Source organism: Amyelois transitella, chromosome 28 (assembly GCF_032362555.1).
Source record: "Amyelois transitella isolate CPQ chromosome 28, ilAmyTran1.1, whole genome shotgun sequence".
In the NCBI taxonomy this organism is placed as follows: Eukaryota; Metazoa; Arthropoda; class Insecta; order Lepidoptera; family Pyralidae; genus Amyelois; species Amyelois transitella.
The window spans coordinates 5,325,879-5,341,408 of record NC_083531.1 but is presented as its reverse complement, the minus strand read 5'-3'; the positions used below and the strand labels follow the sequence as shown (position 1 = coordinate 5,341,408).

At 30.8% G+C, this 15,530-nt stretch overlaps 2 protein-coding genes across 2 annotated transcripts in view; both read right to left on the bottom strand.

Annotated features, from left to right (window-relative positions):
- The window catches only part of LOC106142729 (zinc finger protein ZPR1), a 247,391-nt gene that overhangs the window by 100,336 nt on the left and 131,525 nt on the right, over positions 1-15,530 (bottom strand). The gene's annotated exons all lie outside the window — the stretch shown is intronic.
- The window catches only part of LOC106139771 (BTB/POZ domain-containing protein 7), a 55,755-nt gene that overhangs the window by 20,595 nt on the left and 19,630 nt on the right, over positions 1-15,530 (bottom strand). Inside the window, exons 17-18 of the mRNA XM_060952212.1 lie at positions 14,746-14,865; positions 1,202-1,294 (exon numbers count right to left, since the gene is read on the bottom strand). Of these exons, the coding sequence (XP_060808195.1) occupies positions 1,202-1,294; positions 14,746-14,865 (213 nt within the window). The remainder of the gene's footprint in view (positions 1-1,201; positions 1,295-14,745; positions 14,866-15,530) is intronic.

Genomic DNA, 15,530 nt, shown 5'->3' with positions numbered 1-15,530 from the left:
ATTCACTCATTAATACGAGTATAATCAATCAAAGAGGCAGTCTTGTAAAACAACTTGATACTATACATACATAGATATGATCACGTGAATCAAATCAAATGAACAGTGAATAGACTGATGGGCCACGTTCAGCTATTTGGCTTGATGATAGAATTGAAATTCATCGAATAAAAGAAGAATCCCAAGTTTATAAGCATAAGCTTATAACTAACTAACGTATAACCCTCATTCGCCTTTTACGACATCCATGGAATGGACAAAATGGAGTGGTCCTATTTATTTTTATTATTAGTGCCGAGAACTACACAAGGCATAATTTATAATACATTATTTTGTCAGACACCATTTACAATATAGACGTAGAAAAAAAAGGCGGACGGAGTTTTGCTATACGACAAAATGAAGCACCAATCACACACTCTCACTATAGTGTGACAGTCGGCCGCCATTACGTCATAGATGTGTCATAGATTATCTCATTTCCTATCACTCAAACATGCGTACAATGCCGCCATTACGATGATTGTAGCTTTGACCGACACCAAAGGGAAGATATTCCGCCAGGCTGGTGTTATGCCAGGGGATCCGCGGCCCAATATATCTATACGACACAATGCTTCACTTTTTATTCAAGTCACGCACCGTCCGCCTTTTATTCTAGGTTTATCGATTCGATTAGTCGGTACATTAAAATAACACAAATATGCTCGCCATATATATTGACCATTGAGTCTCAGTATAACAAAGTCTGTCACTATTGACATCATCAATGCATCTTCCGATACAATACAGGGTGTTCTTTAAACTAATAATTGAAATTTTGTTTTGCTATTTAAAGGTTGTTTGTAAGCTGATTTCCTAACCATTTAATTTACAAACATTTAATTTGTGAGTAATATTCTATATTCGTTAACTTTACTGTAATTTTATATTTGTTAACTTTACTGTAATTTTATATTTGTTAACTTTAATGAAATTTTATATTTGTTAACTTTAATGTAATTTTATATTTGTTAACTTTACTGTAATTTTATATTTGTTAACTTTAATGTAATTTTATATTTGTTAACTTTACTGTAATTTTATATTTGTTATATTTACTGTAATTTTATATTTGTCAACTTAATTTTGCTTGTCACGATATCATTGAATCAATCAGTTTGAAAACCAAAACAAAATAAAAAAATGTCAAATAACTCACCATATACAGGGTGTCGGGTATGCGGTGCATGTTTTTCGCGCGCCGCGCACGCGCAAGTTCCGCTTCCGGTACCGCTTGCTCTTCAAGCAACGCCTGCGCAGCAAAACAAACAGATTTTCATACATACATACATATAATCACGTCTATATCCCTTACGGGCTAGACAGAGCCGGCAGTGTTGAAAAGACCGATAGGCCACGTTCAGCTGTTTGCCTCAATGATACAATTGAGATTCAAATAGTGATAGGTTGCTAGCCCATCGTCTAAAAGATCTACTATGATGATATATATATATATATATATATATATATATATATATATATATATATATATATGTTTATATATATATATAAACATTATGCTATTTGCTTACTATATGTTGCAGCTAAATAATTTTACACAGTATGATTTAGCTGTACAAACTTAACATATACATACATATAGTCACTCCTATAACCCTGGCGAGCTAGACAAAGCCAGCAGTCTTGAAAAAGACCGATACGCCACGTTCAGCTGTTTGGCTTAATAATAGAATTAGGATTCAAGTAGTGACAGGTTGCTAGCCCATCGCCTAAAAGAAGAATCCCAAGTTTATTGAAGACAAGACTTGAGACTTGAAGAAAATGCTGCAGTGCAGTTTGTTACCGCTTCTTCTGCACTGACGCCTTGGAAGCGGCACTAAACTTAGTTTTAAGCAATTTATTTGACGTCAACCAATGTTGTTAAACCATACGTTTTGACAATTATTAAGCGATATATAGTATCCTATAGTAATGAAAAAAAATTTTGAATTTGAATGACAAAATGTTGTTATACAATGTAATAAGGTTTGTTTTTGTATCTTTTTCGTTTAGTATGTAGCTGTCTCGCTCTAACCCAATGTGTCATGGCGGATAGTGTGTGTCGATTGATCTAGTGCTCATTAACTTAAATATAAACTGTTATCTACAATAAGCTTGCATTTCATTTATTACTCCACTAGAGGCCGCCCGCGACTTCGTCCGCATGGAAACCCTATCAATCCCGCGGGAACTCATGACGGTGAAGTTAGCATAACAACTTTCAGCATATCAAAATTTTATGAGAGTTCTATTCGCATCCACAATAGTTCTATAGTTCCTGGTGGTTTTTAGAAAAAGTTCTAGTAAAATGAATTTTTAAAAAATTTTTGAAAAAATGATATGCCAACTTCCGGTAGCATATCATTTCGGACCAATTGCAATTTTTTTGGTTGTTAATTATTCATTAGGATCACTTTTATAGTTCTAGGTACTTCTAACAAAAAGTTCTGGCTTATTTGCTTCGGAAAAAAATAATAATGGGAACATGTACCTAGACGACATGATTTCACAAAATTGAATAATATATTTATTTAACTGTTACAGAAGAAAAAAACTTTCTTGTTTTAAGTCTTGTACACCAAATCAAAATAAATATTGAAATAAAAAACTGTGTGAGAATAAAAACAAGCCCAAGACGGATGAAAGTTCAATTTAACGGTATTATATGAAATTCTTTCGAAAGAGTAAACATTTTATTCTAGCAAAATACAAACTGCAATAATACTGTAAAAGTGTAACTCATAAAAATCATAAATCATAACAAATAAAAACATTTTTTATTACAGAAACATCAATCTCTCACAATACTATCACCATATAAGTACTTTGATGAAATTACCGATGTTTGTAAAACATCTAGAAAAAAAATATTTTCTAAGTCTAGGCAATCAGAACTCTTCTGTTTTACATAGAACAGGTATATATCTATACACAAACATCAAAATCTAGACCAGAACTCTTACAATACTATCAGCATATCAAGGGTGAACATCAATACTTTGATGAAATTATCGATGTTATTAAAACATCTAGAAAAAAAAATATTCTGTAAGTCAAGGCAATCAGAACTCTTCTGTTTTACAAAGAACAGGTATATACCTATACAAAAACATCAAAACCTAGACCAGAACTCTCATAAAACTATCAGCATATCAAGGGTGAACATCAATACTTTGATGAAATTATCGATGTTATTAAAACATCTAGAAAAAAAATACTTTGTAAATCTAGGCAATTAGAACTCTTCTGTTTTACAAAGAACAGGTACATTCCTATACAAAAACATCAAAACCTAGACAAGAACTCTCATAATACTATCAGCATATCAAGGGTGAACATCAATACTTTGATGAAATTATCGATGTTATTAAAACATCTAGAAAAAAAATATTCTGTAAGCCCAGGCAATCAGAACTCTTCTGTTTTACATAGAACAGGTATATACCTATACAAAAACATCAAAACCTAGACCAGAACTCTTACAATACTATCAGCATATCAAGGGTGAACATCAATACTTTGATGAAATTATCGATGTTATTAAAATATCTCGAAAAAAAATACTTTGTAAGTCTAGGCAATCAGAACTCTTCTGTTTTACATAAAACAGGTATATACCTATACAAATACATCAAAACCTAGACCAGAACTCTTATAATACTATCAGCATATCAAGGGTGAACATCCATACATTGATGAAATTATCGATGTTATCAAAACATCTAGAAAAAATATACGTTGTAAATCTAGGCAATCAGAACTCTTCTGTTTTACAAAGAACAGGTATATACCTATACAAAAACATAAAAAATCTAAACCAGAACTCTAACAATACTATCAGCATATCAAGGGTAAATATCAATACTTTGATGAAATCATCGATGTTATTAAAACTTCTAGAAAAAAAATATTCTGTAAGCCTAGGCAATCAGAACTCTTCTGTTTTACAAAGAACAGGTATATATCTATACACAAACATCAAAATCTAGACCAGAACTCTCAAAATACTATCAGCATATCATGGGTGAACATCAATACTTTGATGAAATTATCGATGTTATTAAAATATCTAGAAAAAAAATACTTTGTAAGTCTAGGCAATCAGAACTCTTCTGTTTTACAAAGAACAGGTATATACCTATACAAAAACATCAAAATTTAGACCAGAACTCTAACAATACTATCAGCATATCAAGGGTGAACATCAATACTTAGATGAAATTATCGATGTTATTAAAATATCTCGAAAAAATATTCTGTAAACCAAGGCAATCAGAACTTTTCTGTTTTACATAGAACAAGAACATACCTATACAAAAACATCAAAATCTAGACCAGAACTCTAACAATACTATCAGCATATCAAGGGTGAACATCAATACTTTGATGAAATTATCGATGTTAATTCAACATCTAGAAAAAAAAAATATTTTGTAAGTCTAGGAAATCAGAACTCTTCTGTTTTACCTAGAACATCAACAGATCTATACAAAAACAGCAAAATCTGATCCAGAACTCTCATATTACTATCAGCATATCAAGGGTGAACACTAATACTTTGATGACATTATCGATGTGATTAAAACATCTAGAAAAAAAATATTTTGTAAGTCTAGGCAATCAGAACTCTTCTGTTTTACAAAGAACTGGTATATACCTATACAAAAACATCAAAATCTAGACCAGAACTCTCATAAAACTATCAGCGTATCAAGGGTGAACATCAATACTTTGATGAAATTGTCGATGTTAATAAAACATCTAGAAAAAAAATATTTTGTACGTCTAGGCAATCAGAACTCTTCTGTTTTACATAGAACAAGAACATCCCTATACAAAAACATCAAAATCTAGACCAGAACTCTTACAATACTATCAGCATATCAAGGGTGAACATCAATACTTTGATGAAATTATCGATGTTATTAAAATATCTCGAAAAAAAATACTTTGTAAGTCTAGGCAATCAGAACTCTTCTGTTTTACATAAAACAGGTATATACCTATACAAATACATCAAAACCTAGACCAGAACTCTTATAATACTATCAGCATATCAAGGGTGAACATCCATACATTGATGAAATTATCGATGTTATCAAAACATCTAGAAAAAATATACGTTGTAAATCTAGGCAATCAGAACTCTTCTGTTTTACAAAGAACAGGTATATACCTATACAAAAACATAAAAAATCTAAACCAGAACTCTAACAATACTATCAGCATATCAAGGGTGAATATCAATACTTTGATGAAATCATCGATGTTATTAAAACTTCTAGAAAAAAAATATTCTGTAAGCCTAGGCAATCAGAACTCTTCTGTTTTACAAAGAACAGGTATATATCTATACACAAACATCAAAATCTAGACCAGAACTCTCAAAATACTATCAGCATATCATGGGTGAACATCAATACTTTGATGAAATTATCGATGTTATTAAAATATCTAGAAAAAAAATACTTTGTAAGTCTAGGCAATCAGAACTCTTCTGTTTTACAAAGAACAGGTATATACCTATACAAAAACATCAAAATTTAGACCAGAACTCTAACAATACTATCAGCATATCAAGGGTGAACATCAATACTTAGATGAAATTATCGATGTTATTAAAACATCTAGAAAAAATATTCTGTAAACCAAGGCAATCAGAACTTTTCTGTTTTACATAGAACAAGAACATACCTATACAAAAACATCAAAATCTAGACCAGAACTCTAACAATACTATCAGCATATCAAGGGTGAACATCAATACTTTGATGAAATTATCGATGTTAATTCAACATCTAGAAAAAAAAAATACTTTGTAAGTCTAGGAAATCAGAACTCTTCTGTTTTACCTAGAACATCAACAGATCTATACAAAAACAGCAAAATCTGATCCAGAACTCTCATATTACTATCAGCATATCAAGGGTGAACACCAATACTTTGATGACATTATCGATGTGATTAAAACATCTAGAAAAAAAATATTTTGTAAGTCTAGGCAATCAGAACTCTTCTGTTTTACAAAGAACTGGTATATACCTATACAAAAACATCAAAACCTAGACCAGAACTCTCATAAAACTATCAGCGTATCAAGGGTGAACATCAATACTTTGATGAAATTGTCGATGTTAATAAAACATCTAGAAAAAAAATATTTTGTACGTCTAGGCAATCAGAACTCTTCTGTTTTACATAGAACAAGAACATCCCTATACAAAAACATCAAAATCTAGACCAGAACTCTTACAATACTATCAGCATATCAAGGGTGAACATCAATACTTTGATGAAATTATCGATGTTATTAAAACATCTAGAAAAAAAATATTCTGTAAGCCTAGGCAATCAGAACTCTGCTGTTTTACAAAGAACTGGTATATACCTATACAAAAACATCAAAATCTAGACCAGAACTCTCATAATACTATCAGCATATCAAGGGTGAACATCAATACTTTGATGAAATTATCGATGTTATTAAAATATCTAGAAAAAAAATACTTTGTAAGTCTAGGCAATCAGAACTCTTCTGTTTTACGTAGAACAGGTATATACCTATACAAAAACATCAAAATCTAGACCAGAACTTTAGCAATACTATCAGCATATCAAGGGTGAACATCAATACTTTGATGAAATTACCGATGTTTGTAAAACATCTAGAAAAAAATATTCTGTAAGCCAAGGCAATCAGAACTCTTCTGTTTTACAAAGAACAGGTATATACCTATACAAAAACATCAAAATCTAGACCAGAACTCTCATAATACTATCAGCATATCAAGGGTGAACATCAATACTTTGATGAAATTATCGATGTTATTAAAATATCTAGAAAAAAAAATACTTTGTAAGTCAAGGCAATCAGAACTCTTCTGTTTTACATAGAACAGGTATATACCTATACAAAAACATCAAAATCTAGACCAGAACTCTCATAAAACTATCAGCATATCAAGGGTGAACATCAATACTTTGATGAAATTACCGATGTTTGTAAAACATCTAGAAAAAAATATTCTGTAAGCCAAGGCAATCAGAACTCTTCTGTTTTACAAAGAACAGGTATATACCTATACAAAAACATCAAAATCTAGACCAGAACTCTCATAAAACTATCAGCATATCAAGGGTGAACATCAATACTTTGATGAAATTGTCGATGTTAATAAAACATCTAGAAAAAAAATATTTTGTAAGTCTAGGCAATCAGAACTCTTCTGTTTTATAAAGAACTGGTATATACCTATACAAAAACATCAAAATCTAGACCAGAACTCTCATAAAACTATCAGCATATCAAGGGTGAACATCAATACTTTGATGAAATTGTCGATGTTAATAAAACATCTAGAAAAAAAATATTTTGTACGTCTAGGCAATCAGAACTCTTCTGTTTTACATAGAACAGGTATATACCTATACAAAAACATCAAAATCTAGACCAGAACTCTCATAAAACTATCAGCATATCAAGGGTGAACATCAATACTTCGATGAAATTATCGATGTTATTAAAATATCTAGAAAAAAAAAAATATTTTGTAAGTCTAGGCAATCAGAACTCTTCTGTTTTACATAGAACAGGAACATACCTATACAAAAACATTAAAACCTAGACCAGAACTCTTATAATACTATCAGCTTATCAAGGGTGAACATCCATAATTTGATGAAATTATCGATGTTAATTCAACATCTAGAAAAAAATGTATTTTGTAAGTAAAGGTAAGTTCTAGGTAAAACAGAAAAGTTCTGATTACCTAGACAAACAAAATAATTTTTTTTTCTAGATGTTGAATTAACATCGATAATTTCATTAAAGTATGGATGTTCACCCTTTATATGCTGATAGTATTTTAAGAGTTCTGGTCTAGATTTTGATGTTTTTGTATAGGTATATACCTGTTCTACGTAAAACAGAAGAGTTCTGATTGCCTAGACTTACAAAGTATTTTTTTTCTAGATATTTTAATAACATCGATAATTTTATCAAAGTATTGATGTTCACCCTTGATATGCTGATAGTATTATGAGAGTTCTGGTCTAGATTTTGATGTTTTTGTATAGGTATATACCTGTTCTTTGTAAAACAGAAGAGTTCTGATTGCCTTGACTTACAGAATATTTTTTTTCTAGATGTTTTAATAACATCGATAATTTCATTAAAGTATTGATGTTCACCCTTTATATGCTGATAGTATTTTAAGAGTTCTGGTCTAGATTTTGATGTTTTTGTATAGGTATATACCTGTTCTATGTAAAACAGAAGAGTTCTGATTGCCTAGACTTACAAAGTATTTTTTTTCTAGATATTTTAATAACATTGATAATTTCATCAAAGTATTGATGTTCGCCCTTGATATGCTGATAGTATTATGAGAGTTCTGGTCTAGATTTTGATGTTTTTGTATAGGTATATACCTGTTCTTTGTAAAACAGAAGAGTTCTGATTGCCTTGGCTTACAGAATATTTTTTTTCTAGATGTTTTAATAACATCGATAATTTCATTAATACATTGAATTTCACCCTTGATATGCTGATAGTTTTATGAGAGTTCTGGTCTAGATTTTGATGTTTCTGTAAAGGTATGTACCTGTTCTTTGTAAAACAGAAGAGTTCTGATTGCCTAGACTTACAAAGTATTTTTTTTCTAGATATTTTAATAACATTGATAATTTCATCAAAGTATTGATGTTCACCCTTGATATGCTGATAGTATTATGAGAGTTCTGGTCTAGATTTTGATGTTTTTGTATAGGTATATACCTGTTCTTTGTAAAACAGAAGAGTTCTGATTGCCTTGGCTTACAGAATATTTTTTTTCTAGATGTTTTAATAACATCGATAATTTCATTAATATATTGAATTTCACCCTTGATATGCTGATAGTTTTATGAGAGTTCTGGTCTAGATTTTGATGTTTCTGTAAAGGTATATACCTGTTCTTTGTAAAACAGAAGAGTTCTGATTGCCTAGACTTAAAGAATATTTTTTTTCTAGATGTTTTAATCACATCGATAATTTCATTAAAGTATTGATGTTCACCCTTGATATGCTGATAGTAATATGAGAGTTCTGGATCAGATTTTGCTGTTTTTGTATAGCTATTTTGATGTTCTATGTAAAACAGAAGAGTTCTGATTACCTAGACTTACAAAATATTTTTTTTTTTCTAGATATTTTAATAACAACGATAATTTCATCAAAGTATTGATGTTCACCCTTGATATGCTGATAGTATTGTAAGAGTTTTGGTCTAGATTTTGATGTTTTTGTATAGGTATATACCAGTTCTTTGTAAAACAGCAGAGTTCTGATTGCCTAGGCTTACAGAATATTTTTTTTCTAGGTGTTTTAATAACATCGATAATTTCATCAAAGTATTGATGTTCACCCTCGATATGCTGATAGTATTGTAAGAGTTCTGGTCTAGATTTTGATGTTTTTGTATAGGTATATACCTGTTCTATGTAAAACAAGAAAGGTCTGATTGCCTAGACTTACAAAGTATTTTTTTTCTAGATATTTTAATAACATCGATAATTTCATCAAAGTATTGATGTTCACCCTTGATATGCTGATAGTATTATGAGAGTTCTGGTCTAGATTTTGATGTATTTGTATAGGTATTTACCTGTTCTATTTAAAACAGAAGAGTTCTGATTGCCTAGGCTTACAGAATATTTTTTTTCTAGAAGTTTTAATAACATCGATGATTTCATCAAAGTATTGATGTTCACCCTTGATATGCTGATAGTAATATGAGAGTTCTGGATCAGATTTTGCTGTTTTTGTATAGATCTGTTGATGTTCTAGGTAAAACAGAAGAGTTCTGATTTCCTAGACTTACAAAATATTTTTTTTTCTAGATGTTGAATTAACATCGATAATTTCATCAAAGTATTGATGTTCACCCTTGTTATGCTGATGGTTTTATGAGAGTTCTGGTCTAGATTTTGATGTTTTTGTATAGGTATATACCTGTTCTATGTAAAACAGAAGAGTTCTGATTGCCTAGACTTACAAAGTATTTTTTTTTCTAGATATTTTAATAACATCGATAATTTCATCAAAGTATTGATGTTCACCCTTGATATGCTGATAGTTTTATGAGAGTTCTGGTCTAGATTTTGATGTTTTTGTATAGGTATTTACCTGTTCTTTGTAAAACAGAAGAGTTCTGATTGCCTAGACTTACAGAATATTTTTTTTCTAGATGTTTTAATAACATCGATAATTTCATTAAAGTATTGATGTTCACCCTTGATATGCTGATAGTTTTATGAAAGTTCTGGTCTAGATTTTGATGTTTTTGTATAGGTATATACCTGGTCTATGTAAAGCAGAAGAGTTCTGATTGCCTAGACTTACAAAGTATTTTTTTTCTAGATATTTTAATAACATTGATAATTTCATCAAAGTATTGATATTCACCCTTGATATGCTGATAGTATTATGAGAGTTCTGGTCTAGATTTTGATGTTTTTGTATAGGTATATACCTGTTCTTTGTAAAACAGAAGAGTTCTGATTGCCTTGGCTTACAGAATATTTTTTTTCTAGATGTTTTAATAACATCGATAATTTCATTAATATATTGAATTTCACCCTTGATATGCTGATAGTTTTATGAGAGTTCTGGTCTAGATTTTGATGTTTCTGTAAAGGTATATACCTGTTCTTTGTTAAACAGAAGAGTTCTGATTGCCTAGACTTAAAGAATATTTTTTTTCTAGATGTTTTAATAACATCGATAATTTCATTAAAGTATTGATGTTCACCCTTGATATGCTGATAGTATTGTAAGAGTTCTGGTCTAGCTTTTGATGTTTTTGTATAGGTATATACCTGTTCTATGTAAAACAGAAGAGTTCTGATTGCCTAGACTTACAAAGTATTTTTTTTCTAGATATTTTAATAACATCGATAATTTCATCAAAGTATTGATGTTCACCCTTGATATGCTGATAGTATTATGAGAGTTCTGGTCTAGATTTTGATGTTTTTGTATAGGTATATACCTGTTTTATGTAAAACAGAAGAGTTCTGATTGCCTAGACTTAGAAAATATTTTTTTTCTAGATGTTTTAATAACATCGATAATTTCATTAAAGTATTGATGTTCACCCTTGATATGCTGATAGTTTTATGAGAGTTCTGGTCTAGATTTTGATGTTTTTGTATAGGTATATACCTGTTCTATGTAAAACAGAAGAGGTCTGATTGCCTAGACTTACAAAGTATTTTTTTTTCTAGATATTTTAATAACATCGATAATTTCATCAAAGTATTGATGTTCACCCTTGATATGCTGATAGTATTGTTAAAGTTCTGGTCTAGATTTTGATGTTTTTGTATAGGTTTGTTCCTGTTCTATGTAAAACAGAAGAGTTCTGATTGCCTTGACTTACAGAATATTTTTTTTCTAGATGTTTTAATAACATCGATAATTTCATTAAAGTATTGATGTTCACCCTTGATATGCTGATAGTTTTATGAAAGTTCTGGTCTAGATTTTGATGTTTTTGTATAGGTATATACCTGTTCTATGTAAAACAGAAGAGTTCTGATTGCCTAGACTTACAAAGTATTTTTTTTCTAGATATTTTAATAACATCGATAATTTCATCAAAGTATTGATGTTCACCCTTGATATGCTGATAGTATTATGAGAGTTCTGGTCTAGATTTTGATGTTTTTGTATAGGTATATACCTGTTCTTTGTAAAACAGAAGAGTTCTGATTGCCTTGGCTTACAGAATATTTTTTTTCTAGATGTTTTAATAACATCGATAATTTCATTAAAGTATTGAATTTCACCCTTGATATGCTGATAGTTTTATGAGAGTTCTGGTCTAGATTTTGATGTTTTTGTATAAGTTTGTTCTTGTTCTATGTAAAACGGAAGAGTTCTGTTTGCCTAAGTTTTCAGAATATTTTTTTTTTAGATGTTTTAATAACATCGATAATTTCATCAAAGTATTGATGTTCACCCTTGATATGCTGATAGTATTGTAAGAGTTCTGGTCTAGATTTTGATGTTTGTGTATAGATATATACCTGTTCTATGTAAAACAGAAGAGTTCTGATTGCCTAGAATTAGAAAATATTTTTTTTCTAGATGTTTTAATAACATCGATAATTTCATTAAAGTATTGATGTTCAGTGTTCACCCTTGATATGCTAATAGTTTTATGAGAGTTCTGGTCTAGATTTTGATGTTTTTGTATAGGTATATACCTGTTCTATGTAAAACAGAAGAGTTCTGATTGCCTAGACTTACAAAGTATTTTTTTTCTAGATATTTTAAAAACATCGATAATTTCATCAAAGTATTGATGTTCACCCTTGATATGCTGATAGTATTGTAAGAGTTCTGGTCTAAATTTTGATGTTTTTGTATAGGGATGTTCTTGTTCTATGTAAAACAGAAGAGTTCTGATTGCCTAGACGTACAAAATATTTTTTTTCTAGATGTTTTATTAACATCGACAATTTCATCAAAGTATTGATGTTCACCCTTGATACGCTGATAGTTTTATGAGAGTTCTGGTCTAGATTTTGATGTTTTTGTATAGATCTGTTGATGTTCTAGGTAAAACAGAAGAGTTCTGATTGCCTAGACTTACAAAATATTTTTTTTCTAGATGTTTTAATCACATCGATAATGTCATCAAAGTATTGGTGTTCACCCTTGATATGCTGATAGTAATATGAGAGTTCTGGATCAGATTTTGCTGTTTTTGTATAGATCTGTTGATGTTCTAGGTAAAACAGAAGAGTTCTGATTTCCTAGACTTACAAAATATTTTTTTTTCTAGATGTTGAATTAACATCGATAATTTCATCAAAGTATTGATGTTCACCCTTGGTATACTGATAGTATTGTTAGAGTTCTGGTCTAGATTTTGATGTTTTTGTATAGGTATGTTCTTGTTCTATGTAAAACAGAAAAGTTCTGATTGCCTAGACTTACAAAGTATTTTTTTTCTAGATATTTTAATAACATCGATAATTTCATCAAAGTATTGATGTTCACCCATGATATGCTGATAGTATTTTGAGAGTTCTGGTCTAGATTTTGATGTTTGTGTATAGATATATACCTGTTCTTTGTAAAACAGAAGAGTTCTGATTGCCTAGGCTTACAGAATATTTTTTTTCTAGAAGTTTTAATAACATCGATGATTTCATCAAAGTATTGATGTTCACCCTTGATATGCTGATAGTAATATGAGAGTTCTGGATCAGATTTTGCTGTTTTTGTATAGATCTGTTGATGTTCTAGGTAAAACAGAAGAGTTCTGATTTCCTAGACTTACAAAATATTTTTTTTTTCTAGATGTTGAATTAACATCGATAATTTCATCAAAGTATTGATGTTCACCCTTGATATGCTGATAGTATTGTAAGAGTTCTGGTCTAGGTTTTGATGTATTTGTATAGGTATATACCTGTTTTATGTAAAACAGAAGAGTTCTGATTGCCTAGACTTACAAAGTATTTTTTTTCGAGATATTTTAATAACATCGATAATTTCATCAAAGTATTGATGTTCACCCTTGATATGCTGATAGTATTGTAAGAGTTCTGGTCTAGGTTTTGATGTTTTTGTATAGGTATATACCTGTTCTATGTAAAACAGAAGAGTTCTGATTGCCTGGGCTTACAGAATATTTTTTTTCTAGATGTTTTAATAACATCGATAATTTCATCAAAGTATTGATGTTCATCCTTGATATGCTGATAGTATTGTTAGAGTTCTGGTCTAGATTTTGATGTTTGTGTATAGGTATATACCTGTTCTATGTATAACAGAAGAGTTCTGATTGCCTAGACTTAGAAAATATTTTTTTTCTAGATGTTTTACAAACATCGGTAATTTCATCAAAGTACTTATATGGTGATAGTATTGTGAGAGATTGATGTTTCTGTAATAAAAAATGTTTTTATTTGTTATGATTTATGATTTTTATGAGTTACACTTTTACAGTATTATTGCAGTTTGTATTTTGCTAGAATAAAATGTTTACTCTTTCGAAAGAATTTCATATAATACCGTTAAATTGAACTTTCATCCGTCTTGGGCTTGTTTTTATTCTCACACAGTTTTTTATTTCAATATTTATTTTGATTTGGTGTACAAGACTTAAAACAAGAAAGTTTTTTTCTTCTGTAACAGTTAAATAAATATATTATTCAATTTTGTGAAATCATGTCGTCTAGGTACATGTTCCCATTATTATTTTTTTCCGAAGCAAATAAGCCAGAACTTTTTGTTAGAAGTACCTAGAACTATAAAAGTGATCCTAATGAATAATTAACAACCAAAAAAATTGCAATTGGTCCGAAATGATATGCTACCGGAAGTTGGCATATCATTTTTTCAAAAATTTTTTAAAAATTCATTTTACTAGAACTTTTTCTAAAAACCACCAGGAACTATAGAACTATTGTGGATGCGAATAGAACTCTCATAAAATTTTGATATGCTGAAAGTTGTTATGCTAACTTCACCGTCATCGGGAACTCTGGGATAAAAAGTAGCCTATGTGTTATTCTGGGTCTTCAGCTACCTACATACCAAATTTCATGGTAATCGGTTCAGTAGTTTTTGCGTGAAAGAGTAACAAACATCCATACAAACTTTCGCCTTTATAATAGTAGTAGGATCTCAAAACACAGTGATCTCACCCTTAACTCGTCCAGGTAAGGCATGAAACAGCGCGGCGGGCGCAGGGAGCCCCGGGCGCGCCACGCCCACGCCGCGCCGCAGGGCTCCGCCGGCGGCGGGGCCACGCCGCGCCGGGCGAGCTGGCAACACGAACAATATACATACATACATATGGTCACGTCTATATCCTTTGCGGGGTAGACAGAGACAACAGTCTTGAAAAGACTGAATGGCCACGTTCAGCTGTTTGGCTTAACGATAGAATTGAGATTCAAATAGTGACAGGTTGCTAGCGCATCGTCTAAAAGAAGAATCCCAAGTTTGTAAGCCTATCCCTTATATATATATATATATATATACGGGACAAATTACACTGATTGAGTCAGCCTCGAAGTAAGTTCGAGACTTGTGTCACGAGATACCAACTCAACGATACTATATTTTATAATAAATACTTATATAGATGAACATCCAAGACCCAGGCCAATCAGAAAAAGTTCTTTTCTCATCACGCCCTGGCCGGGATTCGAACCCGGGACCTCCGGTGTCAGAGACAAGCGTACTACCGCTACGCACGTGAAAAAGTGCCTGCTAAGGTCTTTTTTGCTGAATAAAATTATGACATACGTGCATACATATAATCATGTGTATATCCCTTGCGAGGTAGACAGAGCCATCAGTCTTGAAATGTAGTACAGTGTAGAAATCGTTGCAATATCGAAAGGCGACAGTTTGTCATTTTGCTAACTTATTTGTCATTTTACTAACTTATTTGTCATTTTGCTAACTTATTTGTCATTTTGCT